General features: G+C 37.3%; 1 protein-coding gene across 11 annotated transcripts in view; it reads left to right on the top strand.

Moving 5' to 3' along the window:
• SUSD1 (sushi domain containing 1) overlaps positions 1 to 26784 on the top strand; it is a 53918-nt gene that overhangs the window by 15617 nt on the left and 11517 nt on the right. For 7 of the 11 annotated variants that reach the window (XR_003252805.1, XR_003252806.1, XR_003252804.1 and 4 more), the window contains 6 exons: positions 7996 to 8090; positions 9724 to 9913; positions 10933 to 11027; positions 12152 to 12338; positions 22966 to 23059; positions 24148 to 24403. Coding sequence is in view for 7 of the 11 variants with exons in the window: in XM_026061562.1 (XP_025917347.1) it covers positions 7996 to 8090; positions 9724 to 9913; positions 10933 to 11027; positions 12152 to 12338; positions 22966 to 23059; positions 24148 to 24403 (917 nt within the window). In the remaining 4 variants the exon portion in view is untranslated. The remainder of the gene's footprint in view (positions 1 to 7995; positions 8091 to 9723; positions 9914 to 10932; positions 11028 to 12151; positions 12339 to 22965; positions 23060 to 24147; positions 24404 to 26784) is intronic. The other 4 variants (XM_026061566.1, XM_026061567.1, XM_026061563.1 and 1 more) reach the window with 3 other exon arrangements.

The raw sequence follows: 26784 nt of genomic DNA, 5'->3' as shown, positions 1-26784 counted from the left end.
TGATTGCTATGAAATTCCCTTTATTTGCATTGCATGTTGACTGAAAACCTTGTGTGTGTGTGTGTGTGTGTGTGTGTGTGTAATATAATGTATATATGTGTGTGTTTGTATATGAAATACATTCTTTAATAGCTATTTTCAAATATAGAAAGTTTCCTAACAAAGTGATTTTATTGGCTGATGCTGATAGGATTAAGCCATCAGCAGTGAATTCAAGCAATGGCTAATTGGATTGCAGTCTTTCTTTCACAGCCTTTGATTTGTGTATGTAAACAAGTCACCAAAGTCACTACAGTGCAGAGAACCTATGAGCAAGTAAATACCCACTGTCCAATATGTTTTGACATGATGAATATGTGAATCTGGACATCCTGCGCAGCTTGTCTTGAAAGCTTGTCTTTTTTTTTTTTTTCTTGCTGTGGAATAAGAATATGTGGTTTCATTTATTTTTGTTCTAGAAATAGCATTTTTTTTTCCAAGCACGCACTGTGTTGAGCTGYGGTGGGATTCCAAGGCAAATCAGAGAAGTTGTTTTTAGGCAGAGGTTGAGATAGTCTGGTGGGAATAATGTTTGTTTCGGTGAAGGTGTTTGGCTACAAAGCATTTTAGCATGCAAATGTGGAATATGAGATAGTCTGAAACAAGGAGCTTTGTTTTCCCCTTGCTGTAAATGTAAGAGAAGCAAGTGTAACCTGAGCTTTTTGTTAGTAATATTTATATTACCTAGAGAGGTTATTCTGGGTGCAGGCCCAAAATGTGACATAAGGTATTATAAGGCTTGCAACTGTATTTTTTATAAAATGGAAAGGTCTATAATGAAGCCTTCCTACCCTGTTTTGTTCTTTTTGAGGAGATTCCACAGATTTGGGTTTTTTTGGATTCATCACAGCTGCCAGAAGATCAGACAAAAGGCAAATTGTGCCTTGGCAATGAACCTGAGATGCTTGCTCTTAAATCTGTGCTTGAAAATGGCAGAGTGTAGAGTGGAGTGTATGTCACAAGCCATTTTCAAGTTCATAAAATATGTATTTTTTGAGAAGGGCAGGGAGAGGAACTGGAGGGTATTTGAAATAAAAATGTAAAATGATTTGGTTTTGTCTTTCATTGAGCTTGGATACAAGTGATATTGAAAGTAAAATATCAGGGAGGACTAACATAGAAGCTGAAGTAAAATCTTGTTTCCCTTCTAATATGCATGCATGTATGTATATGCACATAGTAAAAGAAAGCAACATGAAAGGAAGTCTGCTGCAGAATTTTAATTATTTACTCTTGTCTTCTTGTGCTGGCATATGCCCACCTTGTCCTTTTTTAGGCTGTGATTTTCAAGATTTTTAGAGTGCTACTCTACCTTTGCTTTGGTGGATGTGGAACTGACTACAACGTACATGCATGTACACACAAACAGGGAGAGAGAGAGAGAGAGAGAGAGAGAAATTAATCTTTGAGAACTTGTTTTTGAGCCTGCTGGGAAAGTTTAAAAGAACTGCGTTGAAAAAGGTGCTTATGAGACTGCCTGTCTCTAGATACCATGTGTAACTGTAAAACTGGTGTTTTTTCCCCATCTTCTTCAAAGTTATGAAGGGGTCAGTTCTTGCACAAAGGGGGGAGTGCTTGATGCAATTTTCTAGATTAAATAAACAATTGTTAGGGATATTTTAGAAGGAAGTAGTCCCATTACTTACTGCAGCTCTCTTCTCATCCTGTTTCCATAGTCCTTCCTCCTGCTATTCATCCAGCTTCTTCCAATTTCCTGGTCCGAAGCCCCAGAGATAATCTTGTCATTGGAAGTTTTTCATAGTATCTGATCCTTCCTTCCTGTAACAATAGGCTCTAGTCCCAGCAACAACCACATATGCTGGGTTGTCTGCTTTTTATTATTCTAGTCCCCAAAATCTCTTTCTGTATGTCTGTTTTCTGCGGAAGTTGTCAGTATTCAGTGACTGTATTTAGCATCTATTGGTGTGGATAGCTACAATATGGTGTCTGAAGAAAGGCAAACAGTTTGAATTCCAGCCAATTTCATTACTCTTATCCTAAAAAAGAAAATGTGAGTTTGCATTAAAGAATAACATCTCAGTATTTAAATACATTTTCCATTACCACTGTTCCCTATGTTATTAGAAATAAATTTATTAAAGAACTTCTGAACGTAAACATTGAAGTATTGTCCCTGCAATAGACACAATGGTTGCACATGAGTGGGAAAAATACATGGATATGTAAAAAGGCTGGAGGAGAAATACCATCTGACCTGCATGAAAAAGTTAATCAAAATTACTCATGAAGCTTTCCAAAATTCAGGCAGTAGGGAATAGCCGGTAATAGGCAAAAGGGAAATTTGACCTCTGTGTGCCTTTAATGCTGAACTTGACAGCACAGCTATTTTATTGATTAGTTATGAGAGTCCTCCAAAGTAGTGTCAGGTACAGTAAAGGCTGTAGCAGGCTGCAGGCCCCTTATGCATGGCACATAAAGCAAAGATTAATCCATCCATCACAGTGTGAACCTAGAACTCAAACAGGAAGAACTCATTCCCCCCACCACTACACATTACATCTAGTCCTGAGCTTGAAAACAAAAATGTACGGCAGCAAAAAAGTAAAAAAATCACAGCAGCTTCTGTGTCATAAACTCGTATGTGCATGCTCTTATTTTATAGCACCTCTTGTTAAATGTAATGTGAACTGTTCCTCTTCCACTAAGAGTTAATTTTCTGTATTAGAATGCTTTGTTTTTCTGTGTCATGGCTGCCATCCACAAGTAGGGTTTAGTGGCATGTGTTACCCTCTGGAGATTTTGTAGAGATGATTACGTGGAATTTGAGTATTATGATAATGAGGAGTACCTTAAAGGTGTCAAGAAAGGAAGGTGTTAATTGTTTTTGAGACATGTCCCAGAAAAATGCATGTAACAGACCAACACAGAAAAACATAAGGGATGAAGCGAATGGAGAATACATGATGATTTCCTGTAAACATTGCTTCAGAGATTTGTAAAGGTACAGAGCGAAGAAGAGTAGTTTGATGAGCCAGTCCAGAGAAGGCACAACAGACTGTCTGCACTGTGCACTTTAAAAATGCATAAGAGGAAATGAACGCATTTACAGTGTGAAAAACTGGGGAAAAAATCAAAAGCCAAATCTGGTCCAGTCTAGAACAAAGAGGGCATGACCAGCTTTGCAGATGTAATTTGACTTCAGACCTAAAGCAAAGATCATTTTCATGCAGCCGAGAGGGTCTAGTTACTCCCTCCTTAATTGTGAGTTGTTTTTTGCTTTCACTCCCCCTTTTTCTTATGTGTTTTGTCCCCATTCTCACTGACTGATTTCCCGTCTAGCTAGCGGGATGGTACAGAAGGGTGGCTGGGATGTTTCTATGGTGGTAATGATGTCAGCAATTTCCAGGCAACAGTGAATGGTTTAACTGTCTTTCTTCTTTCCCAGATCTCTCTCACTTTCCACCTAATTTTTGTCCCCAGCTGTGTGTAAATACAATAGTTCTGAGCTTATTAGAGAAGGTGTCACTCAGATCTGTGGGCACTGACTGGAAGCCCATAGTTCTGAAGGAATGAGGACCTCATCAAACAATTAGGGTAATTAAAGTCGGTGATGAAAAAGATCTGATTGGCCTAAATTCTTGTAAATGACTAATTTGATATGTTAAATCCAGATATCTAGTAATCTGATAACTTCTTTAATTGCCTGGAAAAACACAGGTGGAGTTTGTGTTATGGGGAGGTATTGCAATCCAACAATGATGATTCCTGATGGCAAATATCAGTCACTAATCTCAGAAACCTCTTTCAAATGGGGAGTAGATCATGAGGATTTCTAGTCCTAGCTCATCTAATACCGTCTGTCCTGACTCTGTTGCTTGTGCACATGATTGGTATATCTTTCCTTTGTAAATATGCCCTCAGTTGCATCTCTTATGTTTTTGTCGGTCTAGTTCAATACGGGAATTACTCTGCTCCTAGCTGTATCCTTGTAACATTTTTAGACCAAAGGAAGCTGTAAATCATTAGCTATCTGTTTGCTCCTTCCTACATGGCTGTCTCTGCCTGTAGCTCTGCTGTTCTTTTGTGGGCTTCCTCTATGTAAAGTTTGGGACAGAAAATGAAGACTTGCTGAAATTTGCAGTGTTAGTTAAACAAAGAGTAGGTATGTTACTCCAATGTGAAAATACTCTTAAAAGCTTCCCATGCTACCCTAAAAGGTAGAAATACTGAAGATACATCTCTAAAATAGATTGCATATATACCTGCAAAAAGTACCGTACAGAAGAAGGTTGCCTGTATTCAGTGGAAAAGATGTCCCGAAACAGTCTGAGTGGAAGTTTCCTTTGAAATGCTTCACTTTCTGTCACTTCAGTTCTCTGTCTGAATGTGTGTGTAGTGCATGTTAGCAGCAGATGGCATTTGCAGCACTTCATTCGCAGTTTTCACAGAACTGAAAAAAGGGAAGATAGTATTTGGTTTTTTTCTTTCTCCTAAGTTGCACATATGTAAGGGTGGGAAGAACTCTGTAAGCGAATTTGCATGTGTGGATGATCTTTTAGCTACTTGCAGAAGATGAAGTAGCAGATTGGAGCTGGTTTTGTCTCCTTTTCATAAATACTGTTTTTTTGTGAAAGTTCAAAAATACTTCACTGATGAGAGATATCTCTCTCTCCAGCTCAGGTCAATGGCAGTCAATTGCCATTTTTTTCTATCCTCTCCCTAATTTGCCTTTCTGTATTTGACTCTGGATCCTTTTCCCCCTGCTGCTCTGGTCCCCACCAGTTACCATCTCATTTTTGGAACCCTTTCCCTTGGGATGGGAAGGAGATTGGGAGGGTGACCTGGAGCCTTCTTCAGAGCTTGGTGGAGCAACACCGGCATCCAGTGGCCTTCTCCGTTCATCACAAGCTGCAATTCCCAGTGCTAAAGTATGGGAAGATTGGGGCATTCCTATACTCCCTTGTTTGGGACTCTGAATGAAAGCTGTTGATAAAAATCGGAAATGTTTAAGACCTGGTTGCCGCTGTTTACTAAGACATGCTGATCACATGAGTCCAGGCATGTACATTGCATTTTTTTTTGGGAGTTCCCAAACTGTGGAAGGCATTAGTACCATTAAATTTGGTAGGAGAACAAATGTGTCAGGAAACCCACTTCTTTCTAGGTGAAAGAATTGATTTTTCAGAGATACCTCTGTGCTCTTACTGGATACTCTGTTTATTATACTGGACTTGAAGTTTAACCAAGCACTTACTGTACATTTGATGATCCAACCAAAGAGTATGTATGATCAGTAAGAGTAAGGGAGGAAAAGCCATCCCTTGAGAAAGCCCAGGACCTTTTTGTGGTGTTCACATGGTGTTTCGTGGTGTGCATGTTACAGCTTTTGTTCTTATCTCTGTCACTCCCACCCATTTAGAGTGGAAACCTTTGCAAAAAATTCTGCCAGCTATTCTGTGGCCATTTGGTAAATGCATGGTAGGCTTGTCCTTTGAATGTTAATATGGGTTAGTGTGACAGAAATGATTGATGTAATTACAGAAAAAAATGCTTCTAGTTTTGTTTCCTTATGTCCAAAGTGGGTGCTGTCTAAGATTTGTTTCCTTGCCTGAACATAGTCACTGTTTTATTATTTTATTATTTGGCTCTTTATTTCTCTCTCTCTCTCTTTTTTTTTTTTTTAACTGAATCTTTTATAAATCATGTGTCTGATTATCTAGCTATGCAGTCCTGGAGATGAGATATTTTTTTCCTTCTTGCTATGCATTTTAATTCAGATCTCATGAATATGCAAATGTTTTCCCTCTGGCTGTGCTCTAATGAGTCATTTTTGCCATCCATTCTTTTAATAAATGATGTCTGATTTAAAGAATACAACAACTGAACATATTCTTGTGCTTTATGTTGGTACAGCAGTCTTAACCACTGTGGAGTTTCTAGGCGTTGTTGCAAAGGAAACAACGAATAATGGAAATAAGAGGAGTCTAGCATTTCTATGTAATAAATTGCACAGCCAATTGTAAGGAAGATTGTTTTAGAGGGGATGTAGATTTTTCTCATTTTTCACTGTTTAGTTTTGCAGAAGAGGAAGTTTCAAAAGTGTTTTGTATTTAACCACACCTGTTTGGAACAGAGGAGGCATTTTGAATGAGTTGGGAGATAGAGAAACCAACCTAGTGAGTGAGAGGTTTATTTGCTGAATACCTAGAGAAGAAGTTTACTTACAGAGGAAGAGAGCCCTGAGCTATGCCTGCCTTTACACCAGGCGTTACACCAACTACTCAGTGAATATCACTGATGTATCTAACAAGGCTGTCGTATAAATCCCCTTCATATTTTCAACAGAAAGTGCTCTTCAGCTCAGTATGTGTATGAGCTTGGCTTTGTAAGACTCTGGTCACGTGGTGAATGTAATAATAAATTATTGTAGTGGGCGAAGGAATGACATGTTTGAAGGCTAGTGAAAGCAAGAAGAGGAGCAAATGGATTCACAGTCAAGCTAACCTGTGACCAGAAGGAGCTATGTTCTCAGTCATGGGTTATTTGATTGTCATGTCATGTAAAAGCAACTGTTCTGTGTCTATGACAGCAGTGAGAGAATTGCCTAAAAAAAGAATGGATGAGCTGATCTTCCTGACCGTGTTTTCTCTGCAGCATGAATCAACTTTTAAATAATTTGTAAATTAACACAGGTATGTTAAAGGCTTTGTTACTGGTTGCTACAACTGCACTCACTACGTGCTTAGTTTTGTGGGTTTCATTCTTTGGCTCTAGTATCTGTTCTAAAAAGTGTTTTTACTGTGATTGTGCTATTTAATTGCATTGATAAAATATAAATATTAATATTTATATATGAATATGTTTATAGATATAAAATAGTATTTATAAAATATTGACAAAAGTAAAAGTTTTTTAAAAAGAAAGCCCAGAAAAATAATGAACAAAACATTCATTCAGCTTCAAAAAACCTCTTTTTCCATCTAGCACAGAAGCTTTCTTAAAATGCTTTAATGCAGGGTATTGTATTCAAAGGTGTCTTTTTTATTTTTGTTTGTTTTTTAGTAACCTCTTTTTCTTACAGACAGGTCTTTTGCATGATCCAGTTTGACTTTTTTGCCTGCAGTATAGTGTGGAATAGATTGATTCTGTCTTCTTAAGACAGCTACTTACAAATCAACTTGAAGACTTTGTAGACCACTGGATCTCATGAGATCCAGATGCTGGCACCAAAGTGCAAGGAGAATCTAGAACAGGTAGCAGAAATAATGGAACTGGGGCATTCTTTCTTACTCTCTGTTTTTTGTGGTGTGAAAATATTGTAAGTAGACTTTAATGAGAGACTTTGACCTGGCATTCAGAAATATCTACACAAGGCACACATTTAATATACTATGACTAGGAGGAATGTCCAAAGCAGGGCAGAATCTCTTTCATCAGGGGCTGCGCCATCTGGATTGTCATCCAGTATGGAAGAATTTAGTCTTTAGTAGAGTGTATGCTATAGATCCTTGTGCAAGAAAAAGTGCTGATATGTGTGCATGCTTTGATATATAGAAACATATCTGTGACAGTGATGTATGCGTGATGGATTGTATGAGCTTGTTGCTTTGATGTCAGGAGACTGCAATGTAGTTTTAACATCCTATTCAAGATCTGTAAAGCCATTAGAATTTAAATTTTTCTACATTAAAATCCAAACCTAGCAAAGTATTTTGTTTTCATTATTTGTGATAAGTTATGTAATGTCAGCTCTGTGTTTAAGGACTTGGGCAGTCATAAGTTCAGAAATTTTTGCTTCACTTGGTCTTGTATGTTATTTTTAGGAGCCTACACAATTAGGTGAAAACTTCCTACCTAACTTTTGCATGCCTTGTTTTGTCTTTTGCAACAAAAACATTTAGAGGAAAAGAGAAATAAAGCATTGCTCCAAACTTTTTAACATTTACCTGAGAAATAATAATGACTGTCTTTCTATGTTAATATTTTTGCTCACAGAAGAAGAATTATTCAGTAATTTGTCCATATTCAATGAAACCTGTGTGAAGTGGCAGAGGAAGACTGGAAGGTCTGGTGCACAGAAAACATACACAGTAAGTGATGCAGTATTCAACAGTGGGAGAAGCTTTGGCCTGGTTAATTCTGGTGAGTCAGCAATGGAGATCTATTTTGGGGGTTTGTTGGCAGCGTAAGTTCTTGGCTTTTTCTTTCCAGTGAACTACCTAAAACTTTCCATGTGGCTGTGTGAGAGAGGAAAGAAACACATCCCAGCCCTAACATCAGTTGAAGGGCTCAGCAGCTCTTGGGGTCCCATTCCAGTAAAGCATTTAAATGTCGGCTTGAAACTAGAAGAAAGCTTATAGTTAAATTACATCGAAGAGCTAGAGGTCACTTTGATAGAGAAAATACTACACCACTTGTGCTCTGTCCCCATCTCTGATGTATTTATTTCAAGTAAGCAGCAAATCACTTGCAGATACTGGACATAGTTTGTTTTAGAAATGAAAGGTAAATTGAAATATTGCATCTTGCTCAAGAGAGTCAACCATCTTCTATTTAAACATTTTATAACTTTATTTCCTGGTAGTTGAAAGCAACCTTTGTAACTGTTTTGGGGGTTTTTTGTTTTTTTGTTTTTTTTGCCATCTATAAGCATAAGAATAAAAGTTAAAATATAAACTCTTAGAAACAAAAATAAATTAAATAAAAATTCAGAAAGAAATTGCTTAGTCAGGGTTATCTAAGTTGAAAATAATAGACAAGAATTCCCGTGTTTTGACAATGACAGCAGCCCAAGAAAGTTTGACTTTTCTGAGCATGCCCAAATAGGGAAAAAAGAAGGGGATTACTTAGAACTTCCAGAGGTGAGAAGCTAGTAYGGAAAACACATTGCAAGGTTGGGTGTTAATTTAGGAAATTCTATGTTATAAACTGATGCATTGTTAATTTGAGTGCTTTTATTAAGCACCACTTAGATGGAAAAACAACTTCCAGATTACCTTAGCGGTTCAAAACCAGTGCTTTCCATTGTACCCAGTGATATCTGGCAAACTGCAGATCTCTGGTGCAGTGTGCTCTGTGCATTTGCTTGTGCCTGAATTTAGCTCTCAGCAAGGCACTTCAGAATAGCTAAAACTGGGGATGATGCAGGCATAGGTAGATGTGATAAGGTCCATAATGCAGTGCGGCCAGCTTTGAGCTCAATTAGGTAAGCTTTATCTGTCCCTTCATCTCATATAAACAGCAGCTTTCTGTTTCACTGCCCTGAGCAAGATCAGATGGAAGCCTGGCTTCTGCTGCTGGTTGGCACTCTGTCTTGTGGCTGCTTCTGTAGAGCATGGGGAGAAAAGTAGAAAAATGAACAGAAAGTACCAAGCTGATGTAGTTTACATCTATATGCTGTAAACAAGAGAAAATGTTTACTTATAGCTTACTGTTTGTATTTGAGGTATTTTTAGGGCCCCCTTCATAGATTCCTTCAATTTGTTGTGCCAATATACAAAGCAATAATAATCTTTTTAACAGACAGAAGAAATTAAGAATCTGATTTATTAAGCCATCATGATATAGCAAAACAGTTAGACACAAGCATATTTTTTGAGTACAGCTGGTAGTCTAAAACAAGTGTAATCCTAGAATTAACCCTAATCCTCAAGGTTTAATTGAATTCTGAATTGTGGAGAGCCACAACTGATTGCAAAATTGTTTTTGTTAATCCTTCAATAGTTTCACATACTGGGCCAAAGATGGGATGAGAAGACATTCTCAGAGGTGGCGACACTTAACGTTACTACAAGTGAAGATAATCCGGAGGTTTGTTTAGAACTCAACTCTGGCACTAACTACCTGGTGAATATTACTACCATCTCTTCCACAAACATTACTGTCTCAGTTACAGTAGCAGTTCAAACAAAAGGTAAGTTGTGTTTTGTGTTCTCTGTGATTTATAAAACACATTACTCTGGTGTGGAGTTCATTGTTCAGAGTCTAGCAGACAAGATAACAAGCTGTTTCCGAGACTATCCCATCATTTATTCTCACTTCTCAAATAAAACCACCATCACCATCCCTCCTTTTCTGTAAGTAAGATGTTTTTCTTCCTGCTCACTGTGGTCCACAAATCTATGAGCAAACTTAGAGCTGTGGTGATAATTGCCCTTCAGAAAGACTTGGCAAACTCCTTTTTCAGGGGTTGTCTCTTGACTAAGGCAGGGTTGGTGCAGTGACATTCCTGCCTGGATGCAGGAGTTTCAGTCCGTGGCACAGTGCTTAATGGTTTCCGTGCCTTGCCTTGATAATTGATTCTCTGCCTATGGGAGTGTTCACCGTTGCTGAGCCATGTGATACTGATCTAAGTGATGTGAGCATTGTAGACAATGTCCCTATGTTTAGCAGTGCTGAGCAGTGTTCTAGCAGCTTTTCAGTAGTTGTAGAGAAGGTATGTTCTAAGAGCAGGATTTTGTAACATTTTGGTCATGGAAGCTTTAAGCTTGCCTTCTGACAAACTAATTCTAAGGAGACGGGCCTGGGGAAACAATTGCCTTTGGAATCCCAAGAAATATTTTTTCTTAGGTGTATTTTTCCTCAAATGCATTTGCTGTTACAAATGGTTCTGCAATAACTTTATTGCCATCAGGAGGGTTAACAGACAGAAGAAATTTGATCTTCCTCCTTACATCCTCCCTAGATCTGGGACAAATAAATCCTTCTTGATTTCCCAAACAGAGTGCTTGGATTTTTCCAAAAGCCATTACTTGGGGGGGAACTTCATGCTTTTTTTACTGTGTTTGTGCATTCAAAATGAAATGAGGTTCTACCTCCTGCTCAGAAGAGAAAATAAAACCTTTTTTTTATTTTGAGCTACCCACATTCAATTATGTTAAAGAAGGTGATGTTTTTTGTAATGAGTTCTTCCATTTTTTATTGTCTCTGCAGTAAAGGAAGCTTTCAACAACGTATTAATTTTTAATGACACCTGCTTGAAATGGCGGAGAAATGTCAGGGGAGCTGATATGGAAGACAGATATTCAGTAAGTGATAATACATATTTTGAATCTGTGACTTTTTTACCTCTCTATTTTAATCACGTGTCTGAACAAACCTGTAATTTTTTAGACGCTTGTTGCCCTCAATATTTCTGATGCTAATAACATCTCTCATAAAAARGGAGTGATCTTGCATAGCAATGTTTGAAAAAGAAATAAACCACCATGCTTTTTTGTAGTCTCTGTTTCTTGGTTATTTTTCCCCTCTTCTACTCTAATTCTATTTTGCCTTCATTGCCTGTACCTTCAGCTTGGTCGTTCCCAGCTCCCAAAGAAGTCTGTTCCAATTCTACAAAGTCATTCTGTTTTGTCTTATGACATACCTTCAATCTTCTCTCATCCCAATAGGGCATTTGTACGTGAACTATCTCTGCCAGGGCTCTGACCACCTGCTGTTGTCTCTAATCTCCCTGTGCTAGGAGGTGCTCAGGGATTAAATAAAGACACAGGATTTGTTTAAAAGAAATAACAGCATATGATTTAAATATAGCGAGCATTTTAGTTTTTATTAACAAAAAATCAGGAGAGGTCTTAATTTAAAAAATAACTTTATGATAGTTTAAGACATGAACAGTAAAATAATCACACACAAAATCCAACCAAAATAAAAAAAGTGTGCTTGTAATTTTTCCTAGAACCATAGCTGTCTGTAGGCAGATCCTGGGAGATACTCGGCATTCAGAATACGTTTTGACATAGCTCCAAATGATTTGATTTTGACTTGATCCTCAGGGTCGAGTCACAGATCTGTGCATGTGAGTTCACTTTTGTAGCTCATTACTTTGCACAATGAAGACGCACTATACTAAAAGTGTTTGTTAGCAGGCAAGCAAGAATCGTGGGAACTATGTTTCTCATAGAAAAGAGGATAGGCTAGGAGGAGGAGAACTGAAGAGCTAGGAAAATGTCAGAGCTGATCAACAAGAGGGGCTGCACTTCATGTCAAATTTAGGAAGTATTTGAATTAGAATAATTGTCAGCACTTGATGTTCTGTATACAATGATGTGTGTTTCTTCTATTCCTTCTCATTTAGAGTATGGCATAAATGAATGCAAGTGATGTATTAAAACATTACAATTTCCATGCTGTGATTTTTTTTTTGTTACAGTTTCATGTGCAAGGCYGGCGCTGGTATCAGAAGGAGTTCTTTCATGAAATGACCTTCAACCTTACCACATACAAGCGGGCGCCAGAAGTTTGTTTTGATTTGCAGCCAGGCACAAATTACTCTGTTAATATCTCCATGGTAGCTTTGAATTTTTCACTGCTGGTTTCCATGACAACGCAAATTACAGGTAGGTCCTGCCATTTATTTTATGTATTTGCAAAAGGACCCATTGGGTGCAAGAAACCCAGGTGAAGTAGCATTGTTGATCTCTGTGTTGTAACGCCATCTTTCAAAAAGCTCATTGCATGTTCAAAATACTTTGTTTTCATTGTTTGTTTTCAGAGGTTTCATACTGTTGACAATCCTACTCTTGAAGGTGGAGAGAAAGGGTGAGGGGTATAGTGCGTTCAGTGTGTTTCAAAGAGTCATTGTGGCACAGTAAGGAAAAGATAGGTTGGTGGGTGAGACACAAGGTTGGTATGTGAGAGAGCGGGGTTCAATTTCCTGCTCTACTAGAGACTAAGTCACTTATGTTCTCAGTATATCAGTTCTCTCCACTGTGAAGTGGAGATCATAGCGCAATCATACTTCATATGAGTATTTGGGACAACAGATATCACCAAAGTCTGTGAGGATCTGTTGTACAAAGAGTCCTACAAGTATTTCAGGTAGTACCTTTGTTTGTAATTGGCAGAGTGCAAAATGTAAAGGGCATTTTAGCAAAAATATCACTCTAGGGAGTTTCGGTTTCAATATTTTGCAAGATATTTTTGCTGCACCAAAATGCTATGATAAAGGTCATCTGTCATTTTTTACCTCACTTTTGTTTAGAACAGTTTTGCGCTATCCCTGTATTGTCAAACTTTCTGCGTTAGTTCATTGTTATTACAAGATGAAGTGCAGGCTTTGGTGCTAGTATCAATTCTTCAGGTTTGGGTAACAAACAGCTGGGATAGGTAAGAAACCTTACAAGTTCTCTGAGTATATGTAACTATGTTCAGTCACTAGGTGGAACCAATCCTCTTCTGACTACTTATGAAGAACTGGGGATTAGATTTTGTGGTGCTTCTTAAATTTTAGTATTACAGAATTTCTAATAGTAAATCTAAGGTTTTTAAGCCTCGTGAAAGGCAAAATATCTCTCTTTTGTTTTCTAATGGTGCTGTTTAGGATACACAATGATCTGGATTATTTTTTACCTGGTTATAGTAATGATTTGGTAATTCATGTTCAGAAATGTCCTAGCTATCACTTGAAAGTAGTGCCCCTCTCATGAGTCTTGTAAAACTAATAAGCTGTCCCAGAACGTGGTTGATGGAGGTAATTTTGTACTCTGAGTAAACGCATTCCTCCTGTACACTGTCATCCTGTCATAATTCCTAAGATCTGCAGGATTGCGTCAGGTCACTCACTCAGAAGCACTCTAAAGAGCATTTTGCAGCAGGTGTTGTGTAAAGTGGTAATCGTGACATGGCAGCTGGCATGTTTCCCTCTCAGCTAAGTTAATGCTTGATAAATACACATGCATGGTCCCAGGAAAGGTCTTGACATAAAAATTAGGTCATTTCCATTTTGAAAGAAGCACCTACTACACAGACCATTCTATTTCTGGTAAGAATGACAATGTTTATGTCACCATAGATTTATAGAACTCATTTCAATATTATAAAATTATTCACAACATTATGAAACTGTGTACTTACTTTTTTCAATGAGCAATAAAAAGCAGGTATTGCTATGTCATTAGGAATCTTCCTCCACAACTTGTGACACAAACACTCTCTATTATGCTTTTTTAATGGCAGTCAAAAAGAGAAAGTAGGTCTTTTTGTGGTTGAAATGGAGTGAAAATGAAAAAGCCAGCAGAGATCATGCTGAAAAGCTCATCAGAGGATGAAAATCTAAACCAAATGTTAAAATTTTCTAGCTGTTTCAGCTGATCTAATATGAAAAGGAAACATTTAAAATAATTCTCCTGGCAATGTCTCTTTGACTTTTGCTCCTTCTGTTTGATTAGTTGCGTTATCTTTATGAGCAACTTAATTTATATAATAACTATTTTAACTTTAGAATAGGTATGTAATTTCCTTCTTCTCTTTCCAGTTATTTTGCAATAAAGAATGATATTAAACCAGATGGCTGTGTTTCAGTGGTGGGTGGAATGTTCTCAATTTGTCTGCCAGCTTAAGTCTGAACAGTATCTTATGGTTTGGGTGATTTTCTGGCTAAAAGGTATTGTATAAATGCAAGATATGCTTAAAACTTAGAGGTTCCAAGGAAGCTGAGACTGACAGAGATGTTTTACTGCTAATGTACTGCAAATAGCCTTGTTTATTGTGTAAAGTTTCACGTGGAATCTCTTCACAAATGCACATTCAGTCGGTCTGTTTCCCCAGCTGGGGGTTAATCCATATTCTGCTGAGTGTCATATCTCCTTGACTTCAACATACCACTCACGTCAGTCTTAACTGTGGAGATTCAAATGCTGCGAAGAGACATGTCCCAGAYGGTTGAATGGACGCTACCAAACAGACTTCATTTCCTGACAGGGAGGGCCATCTGTGCAAACTATTAGGAATGTTGCAGAATACATTAAGCTGTGTAATCAAACATGTAAGTGCTAGTGAAAATCTTTGTTCTAAAAGGAAGATTTGTAAATACATGTTAAGAAAGCTACTCCTAGGTTAGATATCCTGAATGAGAGGACTCATTATGCCCACAATTTTTCTGAAGAAAAAGTCCAAGAATTTGGGACTCAGAAGCCTGCTTCTCTCCTGGCAAGTAACATCCTTTAAAAATAGTTCTGGGCTGAGCATGTAGTTGTTTTTGCCCGTCATCTTGTGGATGGTAAATATAGTCTACCAAATGCTTGGTGGATCATTGAAATTCTGCTCCTTCCATATTTCCAGTAGCAGGCTTCTCACACAGCCTTTTATGTCTTCTTAGCTTATTTTAGACAAGCTCTCAGCACCTGTCTACTCAAGATAGGAAATTGAGTCAATGACGAAAGATAGTTAGGCAGTGATTACACTGTAGATATAAAAAGATGATAGCAAGATTGTCTTTTAAGCAAGAAGAGAATTTGTGTCTGTTTCCAAGGAAAGGAAGGAGAGTGTCTTTTGGGTGTACTTCCTCATTCATTATTTCCATGAGAGTTACTCTAGTTACATGTGGCTCTGCTGTTCTTTCCTTTTGTAGGAATTCATGAAGGCATCCTCAGTCAAGCTATTGCTGTTAATTTCATTACCTGTTTTTGTGTATGAATTTAAGAAGACTGAGTTTTATAACCACTTTCAAGTGTTTGAAAAACAGAAATGATAGAGAAAGAATGATCTTAAATAAAGTGAGTGGTGCAACAACAGAGTGATGCCAAATTGTGCAGAATGGGCACCCTTGCAACTTCTGGTGACAAACAAGCAAGTTTTTTTACGGGAAAATAGTGAGCTTGAAGATAGCTTGAACAATAGCTTTGTGCAGTCCATGAAGTACATTTTACAAGTATTTCCAGAGCAGCTCTGTCTATGAACTTCAAGATGAGGCTTAAGGAAAGGATAGGAGGTACTCAGCAACCAGTGTAATTCAGAATTCCTTTATGACAGCCTGACTTTCAAAATGACCTGTTTCTGCAGATGAGGGTATATGAAAGGCAGGGGTAATTTTCAAGCATAACTGGTAATTCTTGGGTGCTTGACTTGAAGACTGTGAAAATGGCCTGATTTTCACCTATTTCATCAACGATCATCAGTTTCTAAAAGCAAGCCTTTCTCACGTGATTCAGGTTCCTCATTCAGAATTCCAACTGATATTTAAAAATATTGATCTATCGCCTCACTTATTCCTGTTTGTTGCTATTTATCATGTGCTATCACGGTATCTCCAGTTACAGAATTAACATGTTCCCTTCTTAACAAAGGTAGCCATGCAAATACCCCACTTCCTTCCCCTCCCCCCAGAAAAACCTTCAGCACCATAAAGGCTAAATAGACTTCAAAATCATTACTCAAAGGTGACAGAATATTCTTTTGAACAGCATTCACATATGAATGATGAAGAAAGAGGCGGTTAAATCTGGGGTTTTAGTGGAATAGTAGGCAAAATGTGTAGATTTGAAACATACTCTGTAAAACAGAAGGGGAAAATTCTTGGAGCCGGCTTCATGAAAGCAGTCCACACAGAGAACCACAGAAGTGTGGAGGGAGCTGTCTGTATCAGCATGTTTGTCTTGTTTTCTACTCTCAGCATCCTGAAATCCTCATTGCATTTTCTGCCTCTCACTGCAGAAAGCAGACAAAACCCCCAATTATCATTTTTCAGTCTATTTCTTTTGATAATATTTTTTCCATCACATGCAGTTCTACAAGAAAGACTTGCTTTAGAAGATCTTGCTGAGCTGCCAGCATATTGTCAGAGTGCAACCCTGTAAAAGGTATTTTCAAGGACCTTTTCCAGGATTGTGAAATGAAGAAAAGAAATCAAACTTTCAGGCTGTATTATGTTGCATAGATATGCATGTGTCTTTTCCTGCCATCTTTCCACTACTGTATGAAGTTTTATCTTCATGGAGTAGGGCTTCTATCTCAATTTGGCTTCATTACAGTGGGGGAGTGGTGGTTTGGAAGAGAGTTAATGCATGTGCTTTCACTTTAATATCCTTGAACAAAATAACTTCTTCAACTGAGCCGCATTAAAATTAGGTTCAGATTGAATCTGTTTACTAGCTTTATTTTGGGATAGATATTTGTGATGGATATGAAAATAAAATTTTGGTCTTTAGGATTTAATTAATATCTACTTATTTAATATGTACAGTTGGGCTAGTCTTCTGTGGTTTGGAGCTGATTCCATGAACTGAGACATCGTATGTATAAGACAGAAGAAAATCTGGCCACTAGAAATAGATTCTTTGTTTCTGAATTACTGAATGGGGAAGGCTTATATTTTCTTCCTGTAAAATAATTCATATTGGATTCAATGACCATTTCTCACTACACTTCCTCCTCTTAATTTTTGCTTAGAATCAGTGTGTATTTCCACTTTGTGCTATGCTTACGATTCACACGTATTGCCATTTCTTACCCATTTGTATGTGCACCTTCCAGTGGGTTTGGGTAGGTTTGACCTCTGGTGCCCGTGTGTCTCAGACAGTTAAAGTAGTTCCTATGTTTCTCAGATGCTGTTGTTTTTGTTTTAGTCCAGGATATACCTGCATGCCACACATTCTTGTATGTGTATCCTCTCTCTCTCATATGAACATGTAAGTCAGAAGACTCACCAGCACAGAGTCTGGAAAGTGTTTTGAATTAGAGAAGTGAATTTCACTGCATAGTAAGTACAGTCTTATAGAGCCCTTTTCATGCACTGCATGACAGATCAGGTAGTGAAATCTGGTTTGTGTTTGTGCCTGGTGTGCATGTGTGTGTGTAAAAGATCCATTATTGTTCTGCTAAAATGTATGATGGAAAAAGTTTACACTCATCCTTTGATAAAGGGAGTTCTTTAAGGTCTGGAAAAAGAGAAGGAAAAAAAATCTGCTTTCCAGTGAAGAACTGAAAGACTGGGCTATCTGGTGATAAAACAGCTCTTCTACTGCAACAGCACTTCACCAACTGAGACAATCCATTACAGTATGCAACTTTAGCACAATATTGCAGAGAAGCGAATTTCTGGTTTGTGTAATGGGGAAAGGGGAGTGATTAAAACCTGAGCATAGAAATTGTTTTTATGTGGGGGGGAAATAAGCTGCCAATCCTGTAAACATTTCCATACAAACATTCATGCATGCGCTTTGCATTTATGCAAAGACTGTTCAAATGCACGATATTTAAATTCATGTAACTCAGATTTTCAGTTATTCTTCTGACTTCTCTCATGGCAAGAATTTTTTCATAAATATCTGCAAAGTCATGTTCATTCCAATCACCTCTATCATTCTGTTTACAAAACACTTGATATAGGTGATTCAGTTAATTCTGTACAGCCACTGCTTTACATGCTGACCAAAATTCTCTCTTTTTATTTTTTTTTTCCTTTGGTGTGAACTGGAAGCTCTTTTGTAAAGGACTACCTGAAACAGTACTAATTTATAATTATGTACCTGCATCTACCTTTATGCTGTCCTCGAATATAGACAAATTATGATAAAGTGAATCTAGTTAGCATAATTTGCATTAAGTAAAATGAGTGAAGTGCAAACAGGAAAAAAAGAAGAACAAATGAGAATAGACTACATTGGGGAGGAAAATAGACATTTTTCAGTTATGGACTGAAAGTCTCGCCCAGTATTTCCTTTTTTTAAGATACAATATCTTTATATTAAAAGAATATTTAAGTGATCATTTTTTGCAGATAGGGTCTTGATTTCTTCCCCTCCTTTTTTCCCTTCCTTTAGTAATGGTTTTCTGCAAGTTAAAAATCTCTCTTCACTCCTCAGTAAAGCATTTATACTGTAATATATACAATAAATTTAGTTGCTTTTCAGACAGTAATATCAATAGTAAAAAAATTCCGCTGACTTAGTACTTGTACATGACTTTTTTGTCCCTTTTACATGAGAGCTTTTGACTTCCTTGTTTTAAGATTCAGTAAAAAAATTTTTGGATGTAAAGCCCTCACATAGGGCTATTTCATAAAAAAATAAAATAAAATAAAAAATTGATTGCAAGAAATAAAGATCACACTAATGGCATTATTTCAGCAAACAGCTGTTTGTGATTAGAGTTTGGCCTTAGGAAGAATCCTTGATTTGACTTACCTGAACTTGGGAAGAGTTACCATCTGTTTTGGGACTTCATGGCTTAGTTCCGTTACTATTTTTAAAGCTTTATCATCAGCACAAAATGACAAAGGGAAGCATTAAATAGGGCTATGCTGGAACAAAACAAAGGTATCTACTAAGGTACATGTCATTCGGTTTAGCAGATTTTATTTGTGTGTATCCATATATAGAGTGCGATAGAGATATATACATTCATTTTTTTGACTCAAACATGTATAGGAAACATTGCAACCTTTCTTGCCCGCATTATATATCTAAAGGTAAATAAATAGCACAGTATTGTCCCAGAGTCTTCAGAGCCAAACATAAGGTCAGATGACAGGAAAGGCATTAAATATTCTTGTTATCCCTACCATGGAAAGTCATGAAAGTGWCGATATTCCTCATATTGTGGCAGTTTGCCTGTGCAGTGCTTGGACTGCAGCAGTAAACAGTATCTGCAAAAATCAGATCTGTAAAACAAGGAGTAAACAATACATTTCCAGTATTAGAGAAAAAATGCAGCTTTTCCGGTATGAAATGTTTTCATAAGAACAAATAATGAACTGCTTCCTACATGCTAGATTTTTCTGAAGAGTAAGATTACAGTAAAACAGCAAACAGGCTTTTGCTCCAAAACTGAGGCGTGTGCTGTTTTCCTGTGTTTTTTGCAATGTGAGGCACTTCCTGGCATGAACTTCTTTCCTGTAGTCTGGCTCTATGTTCAAAGGGAGACTCAGCACATGGATTCTTATTGTAGAAGATGGTCCTCACAATGAAATGTCCAAGCATTGGCAACCTAGTGCTGCTATGATGAGGAGTTCTGAGAGTGGGACCATCTCAGCATATATGTTTGATGGTGCTGCTCACAGGTGTTGGTCTGTGCTGCTGGTGAAGAGTTAGAGTAGTACTTTTACCAAAGGCTACAGGCTAACAGCACCTAGATGGGCTAGAGGATGTTGCTTTCTTCTCACAGTCCACATTGTGAGAGTTCTTCATCTGTCAATAGCATTCCTCCCTCCCCCACAACGACTTCTAGATGGTATTAAGTTATTTTTTCCGTGTGAATTTTTAAATTTGGACATTCTGAGAACCTCATAGCAGATTTATTTTAGGCAAAAGTTAAAGTTCTGAGAAGATGCTTCTGTTYAAAAAAAAAAGAAGAAGAAGAACCCTGTTGCCAATTATTGCATATGGAAAAACTCCTTCAGAGGGCATTTCTGATTCCTGAAGCAAAAATGAAATCTGGTTCTTTCATTTATTATTATTATTATTATTGGTTTGGATTGTTGTGATTTGTTTACTCTTCTTATTAAAATAGGCAGGGAGTTTTAGATGTGCTTGATGTTTTTAAATATTTGTATTTCTTATCAGAAACTAAAAATGGCAAAAGGCTCCAAGCTTTAAATGCACTGTGCTTTGCAGATTTTACTTCCTTCTGCTCACTTATTAGGGCTGTCAATGGTGTTTGCTTTCATGTTTTGCATTACTTCTGTCAAATTCTAGAAAATAAAAAACACTCTGTTACGAACTGTGCCAACAGCCTTTTTGCCCCTTGTTCCCGCTTGCACTGCTTGCCTGAAAAGTAATGCAAAGCCGTTGTATGCTTTGCACATTCTGGCTGAGATTTGAGAAGAAGTTCCTAAGCTTTCCTTGAGAATTGGAAGATTCCCAAGAGAAACAAAGCATCTCCTAACAGTACTGGATACCAAAGGAAACAAARATGTGAGAACAGTACCAGTTAAATCCACCCTGACGGAATGTATTTTCCTATCTAGGTGCCCACTGGCAATGTCTGTGCTGAGGAACCTTGAAGTTAGTGGAAAGTTTTCAGGTCTTAAGTTATATTTGCTTAAATTTGAAAGGTGCAAAGAACAAAAAGGTTGGCTCTCACATATTGTTCAGGCTAATACTCAGTATGAAGTATTGTTTCCAACATTAGCTAGAAATATTGTCTATAAATGTTAAGCTATTTGTATTTATAAAAAGATTGAAGAGACCTTCCAAAGTAAAGACCATTTCCTATTCTTGCAGGCAGCCACGCCATATGCTTCATTATGTCATGAAATTCTATTTTAAAGGATTTTTGTCCTGTCTTCTGCTAGAGAAAAGCTACTTTTGAACATTGTGGTTTTGCTGGATACAAATCTTATTCTTATTTAAATCTTGAACATATTCATGGCTAGTTTTCTCCACTGGTAGTTTGCCTACAGCCTGGTTTTGAAGAGGACCTGGTAAAGGGAACTACCAGAGGAATTCGTTTGGCTCAGTAAGCTTTCACGAGGTTCTCTTAAGGGTGATTTTTACCACAGACAAGGTAGAGTTTATTTTCCTTTGGTGGTCTGCGTATGGCCTGTTGTCTTTATATTGGGCATGCTGTGCTTAAGTTGTTCCTTTCCCTCGCTGGAGTTATCTGCTCAAATCTATTTAAAGCAGAGATCATATAGACTCTCGGATTTCATCTTGGTAGGCTACAAAGACAAGTCTTTGGTTCCCTCTCTGGATTGTGTAGTCATCCTGCGCGCTGGTTTGACTTAGCTTTGTTGGACTTATGACTGGAAGTTTAGGCAGTTGTGAAATGATTGCGCCCAGACTTTCTGTAATTGTGATGGTACTATTCCAGTGTTACTGAAATACGTTTGTTACGCTTTTTAGAATTGCCTTTTCCTTTTTATCTGTTACTATTTTGGTGACTGACACTCACTAGTATGTTCTTTCTACTACCCAAATAATCTCAAGGTATACAGCAAAAAATTCATGTTAGTCCCCAAGTACATCACCTTGCATTTTATACTGCTGAATTTCATCCCATTTTTTCAGAACACGCTCTCTCATGGTCATTCAGTTTTTTGTAGGTAACATCCCCATACAACTTTGGTTTGACACTATGTCTAATGTGGAGCAGCAAAATTCATCTGCACACGCCCAGAATTTGTGCCATGATCATTAGGAAAAACACTGGTCTTAGTACTGACTTTGTTTAACCTTGAAGGAACTCTTCTAATAACCTCCCTGCAGCCTAGTATTTCTACTTTCAACATGTTGCATGTTGCTAGCTCCCTATTTACCAGCTCTTTACCCACTTTCCTGTTTTTCTACCAATGCTGATTTTCTGTGCTTCAGCGTGTGTTTCAGCTACCCTATTCCTGCTGTTTGAAAAATCCATGTATCTCACCAAGGATTTGCCTGGAATGACGTAACTTGGGCAAATCTGCATTGCCTTCCTTTGTTTTTTTCCACTGCTTTGATTATCCTTTCTAACACTGTTCTGAGGTCTTCATTTCCAACATGTAAGCACTGCATTGCATTATTATTGTTTAGTCACATATGCTGCCAGCAGCTTGACAGACCAGTTTCAAGCAGCCTAGCTGTACCTGTAAATAGTTGTGCTAGTTCTTTCAGACTTGTGGGGCAGCAGCTTCCTTCYCAGCCGGGCATACTGAAACTCTTTCAGTTTTATTTCCAGGCTGGTAGTGGTAATTTCTATTACCACAGCATGGGTCTCTGTCAGTGTGAAGCCATCGTCATTGCTGTTGAAACTGGAGGCAGAAGTGTTTGCGTGGTTTTGGTCCTGATGCAAATTCCCATTAATACAAATTAGAGCTCTGTATCCAAGTCCAAATCCAATTTAAGAGGCTGGATATTACTAGCTGACTATGAGCAATAACTAAGGAAGTTGCCTTGTTGAAAGTGTTTTTGGCCCTGAAAGGTTCTCATTTATTCATCTTATTTCTTGTAGTGGGCCTTGTGCCCAGAGGTTCATCTTCCGCCACCCCCAAACATTGTGGTAACTTTAATAAATAATATTGCTTCTTCCTACAAGTCTTTCCTGTCTCATTTCTTTACAGTCTATCATCATTCATGGATATTTCTGTTTTTCCCAAGTAGCACACGTAGCAAAGGATTTGAGTTGTGGTTGCCATGCCATCATGTTCATGTTTGCCTTTGGGGTTTGAGGTTCAGTTAATAGAGGAAGTTTGAAAAAAAAACAGCTAGGAACCTTCATGCTTGAAATATTTCTGAAGTCTCTCTGAAGTTGTGATATTTGTTTTCTTTTTAGATCCCCCCTCCCCAGATGTAGAATTTGTTAAAACAAAAGGTTCTGCGCCCTTGCTCAGACTCCGGAAAGCAGATGATCGAAATGGCCCGATCAGGTTTGTCTCTGTGCACTCTTTATATTTCAAAAAAACATTCCGCAGATTTATGTTATTTATATATTAGAGCTTTTTGTTTGGGTTATTTTTTATTAGCAGTGGGAAAAAACTCAACTATAATTCCCAGTTTCAGCTCCCTTGGCAGAATAGTATTTGGCTACAGACTCTTCCCCACTTTCTGGATCAAAATTCTGTCCTTAATCGTTCTGAGTTTTCACTGATTTTTTCCTTTAGCCACAGTGAAGTCACACTAGATTTTTATTGATGTGTCCAAGAGCAGTTCTACCCCTGTAATTTTTGTTTTCCTTTGAACTCGTGCATCCAATAAAATTATTTTCTAGAAGCCAGAGGAAATGAATAACAAAGTCTGTTTTTTCTGCATATTCTGAAGTACTATGTTCATATTATTGCATTACTGCCAAAATACATATTTTGGGGGAGAGATAAGATTTACATCTTAGTAAGTACTGTTTGTGAAAGGAGGGAAATGGTAATTGTAACTCACATTATACTAAAGCAGAAAATATTTAAAAGCTAGTAATATATGAGCAAATGATTGATATAACAGCTCTGAGAATTACTCTTCCTATGTTAGAATACCATAGGCTAAACTTTGTTTTGAGAGGTCTGGGGACAGATTTAATGAATTTTTTTTAGAAATTGGATCCTCTCCTTCTTTAAACAGAAAAAGACTTGCTTCTGGAAAATTGGAAACAATAGTTTTTAGAGGCCAATCATGTGTTCTGTTTTATAAACAACCTTATAGGTCAGATGAGAGCAGCAAAAGGCATCCTGTAGAAACTGAGTTTGATGCTCTTCTCAAGTTAACATGCAGTAACATTTAAGATTTATGTGAATGTGATAAGGGGAACCAGTCTTAAATTGTGTATGCATTGCTCTTTGTACAAAATGCTGTGGAGCACACACTGAGAGAAATATTCTAATATAAGAAAAGTTCATATTGGACATTGATGATTAAAAACAGTTAAGAGTCTACAGGTAGAAAACAGGAAATGGAAGTGTAGTGAATGTCTGATGCTTAGTACATTGAAGTGAGGGCTAAAGTTTACTTTTTYGTTTTACTCTAGTTTTTATCAGGTGATTGTGCTACCCCTGGGTTTGCAGAGCACTTTTATTTGTGATTCCTTTGCTGCTGCAACTTTCTTTAGCAACACCACTGACACTGAGGGATATGTGGCAGCTGAATTTCGGGCCAAGGATGTTGCTGATAACATGTCAATCGCTCTCGGAGACAGACATTACTACGGAAAGTTTTATAATGCTCCTTTAAAGCTGGGAAAAGAGTATTCTGTTTTTTTGAGAATAATAAGCGAGTGGAATAAGGTAATGGATATTTTTTAAATTTTCTTTTATACCTGTGGAAAGAAATGTAGCTGTGGAAAAAAGAGAAAAAATTTAGGTTTGTGTTAAATTTTTATGATGTTGAAAGTATCTGTAAATTGACAGAATGAATCTAAAGCATCTTTAAATAACTCTTGTAATTCCTTACAGATATTCAGGTCACTGTAATGTTGGAGTAATTCTGGATGCCAAAAGGCAAACAATAGAAAGAAYTAAAAATGAAGGGCCAGCTCTGCCCTCACTATTTGAGGATGTCTCTTTTAGGCCAGAACTTAGTGAAAGAGATTTGTATTGACAAATCTGAAATTACTCCCTAGCAATGAAAAATTCTCTCATTTTTGAACTGAATGTCCTAGAGCAAAATATTCTACTTCTCCAAGTAACCAAATAAGTATGTATTTTATCATGTGTGTTACATTCCAAGTAGCAATGAATGTCAACTCCTGTTCCCTTGGAAAAGACTTACTGGAAGACATATTACTAGCATAAAATTTTTGGCATTTTAAGTTAAATGTGTATTTTAATCAGAAACAAAACATCTAAAATGTGTATTCCTCTCAGCTGTTCAGTGCTTCAGTGTCTTTCCTCCCTTGATGTTATTATGCCACTAGTTTTCCAGTCATTGTCCATCTCACTGGTCTATAGCTGATATATTGTGGCCAATAGAGGTCTCAGCAGCAGGTAGTTTTTCCCAAGTGAGCCAGGTGACAGCGTTTTCAAGGTCAAATTTGTCCCGAATATCAAATGTAAGAAAAACAAAACAAAACACCACACAAACAGTGCACTCTGCCAAAAAAAAGAAAAAAAAAAGCCTTTTGAAATTAAAATAGAGTTTGGGGGTCTCATGTGTAAGCATAAAGCAATGTGGCAGGGCAAAAACTCATCTGTGAGTCACTTGTAAATCTCTGTAGCTTTGGAAGCCTACATCCAAACCTCAGTAAGTGAAAACAGCTTCTAATAAGAAACATAACTCTGCCTCAGTCCAAACCAAATGAAATAAAACAAGTAAATACATGTCAATTCCTGTAGTGGTATCTATTAATGTGTGCATCATACTTTCTATATGGYGTCTACTTTAATATTTAAGTTTTTGATAGTACAGATAAGATGGTTCCTGATCCTGATATAAACCTGGCATCTGTCACTTATTTCTGATTAATAGTCTGAGGGAATCAGCAGAGAAATGGCAGTTAAAGGCACTCTGAAGTTTGCATTTATCTAGTATGTTTTAGATGTGAATACATTTCTATTTGAATACAGCCATATTAGAAAGTTATGTCATAGAATAATAACTACTGTTGTCATTATTGTACTTCTATGTTCTGGCATCCTCCTAAGACCTTTCTAGCTTGGGGTCACTTCATGCTAAGAACTACAAAATCAAGGCTAGGTTGTGACTTTTTCTTGCTGTTATTTCTCAATATCTCTATTGTATTTTCCTTGAAGTAAAGGTGGGAAAATAAGTTCAGATAAAATTATAAGGAAGTGGTTAAGATAAATAAGTGATTCCATTATGTTTATTCCACTTTGATTTATCCGTTGCTTAGAAATGGTTTGAAGATTTTCAGAAAGCTTCCTGTTGTGCAGTTTTTGCTTTCTGATTATTTTTCAAAGTAGAGGACTTAAAAGCTGTATTTTTCAGTTGCGCAGAATATTCATGTGTGTTAAAAGGCTAGTCATATGATCTTCTGCTAAGGAGAATTTTGGAAAAGTATAAGGAAAGAAGCTAAGAAGTTAGAGATAAAGGAAATTACCATTTTTCATACTGATGAATTTGGCAGTTGGGATACAGGAATGTTGGAGACCAAGGGACGATTTGGGAACAAATGAGAATTTACTGTCATTATCATGAAAATCTCACTTAAGTGGAACAAATTGTCCACCCTTGGATGTGTCCTTCTGTGTAAAGCATACTGTTAATTAAATAACTCAAAACTATCTCGTACCCATTTCAATCTCCAGTGATTACTTTATAGATTCCATGCTCTACAGAAAGCCAATGCTCAAAGTGAATGGTCAGAATTAAGAAAAGTAGTTGGAGATTAAACAGATTTGGGATTAATTTCTTTAGCACAACTTTGTACAACTTCAGTGTCGGCATCAGCTTTCCCGGAGCAAACAGTGTACGCATATARCAGAAGTAAGAGCAGGTCTATGAAAAGTGAAGATAACTTTAGTACTCTCTTCCTTTTTTGTCTGTGTGTGTGACATGCAGTAGTTTTAGTAAAAAAGCTAAGAGCTTTTTAGAAAATTAGAATGGAAATAATCTGAGTTGGAATGAAAGCCTGTTAAATTACACTGATAAAAATCAGCTAAGAAAAGTATATGTGCAGGGGAAAATATCTTCTCTGTTCTCCAGAAGT

The sequence above is a fragment of the Apteryx rowi genome, unplaced genomic scaffold (assembly GCF_003343035.1).
Source record: "Apteryx rowi isolate R43461 unplaced genomic scaffold, aptRow1 scaffold_182, whole genome shotgun sequence".
NCBI lineage: Eukaryota > Metazoa > Chordata > Aves > Apterygiformes > Apterygidae > Apteryx > Apteryx rowi.
Note: the sequence above shows the minus strand (reverse complement) of the source record. Positions and strands in the feature narration are given on the sequence as shown.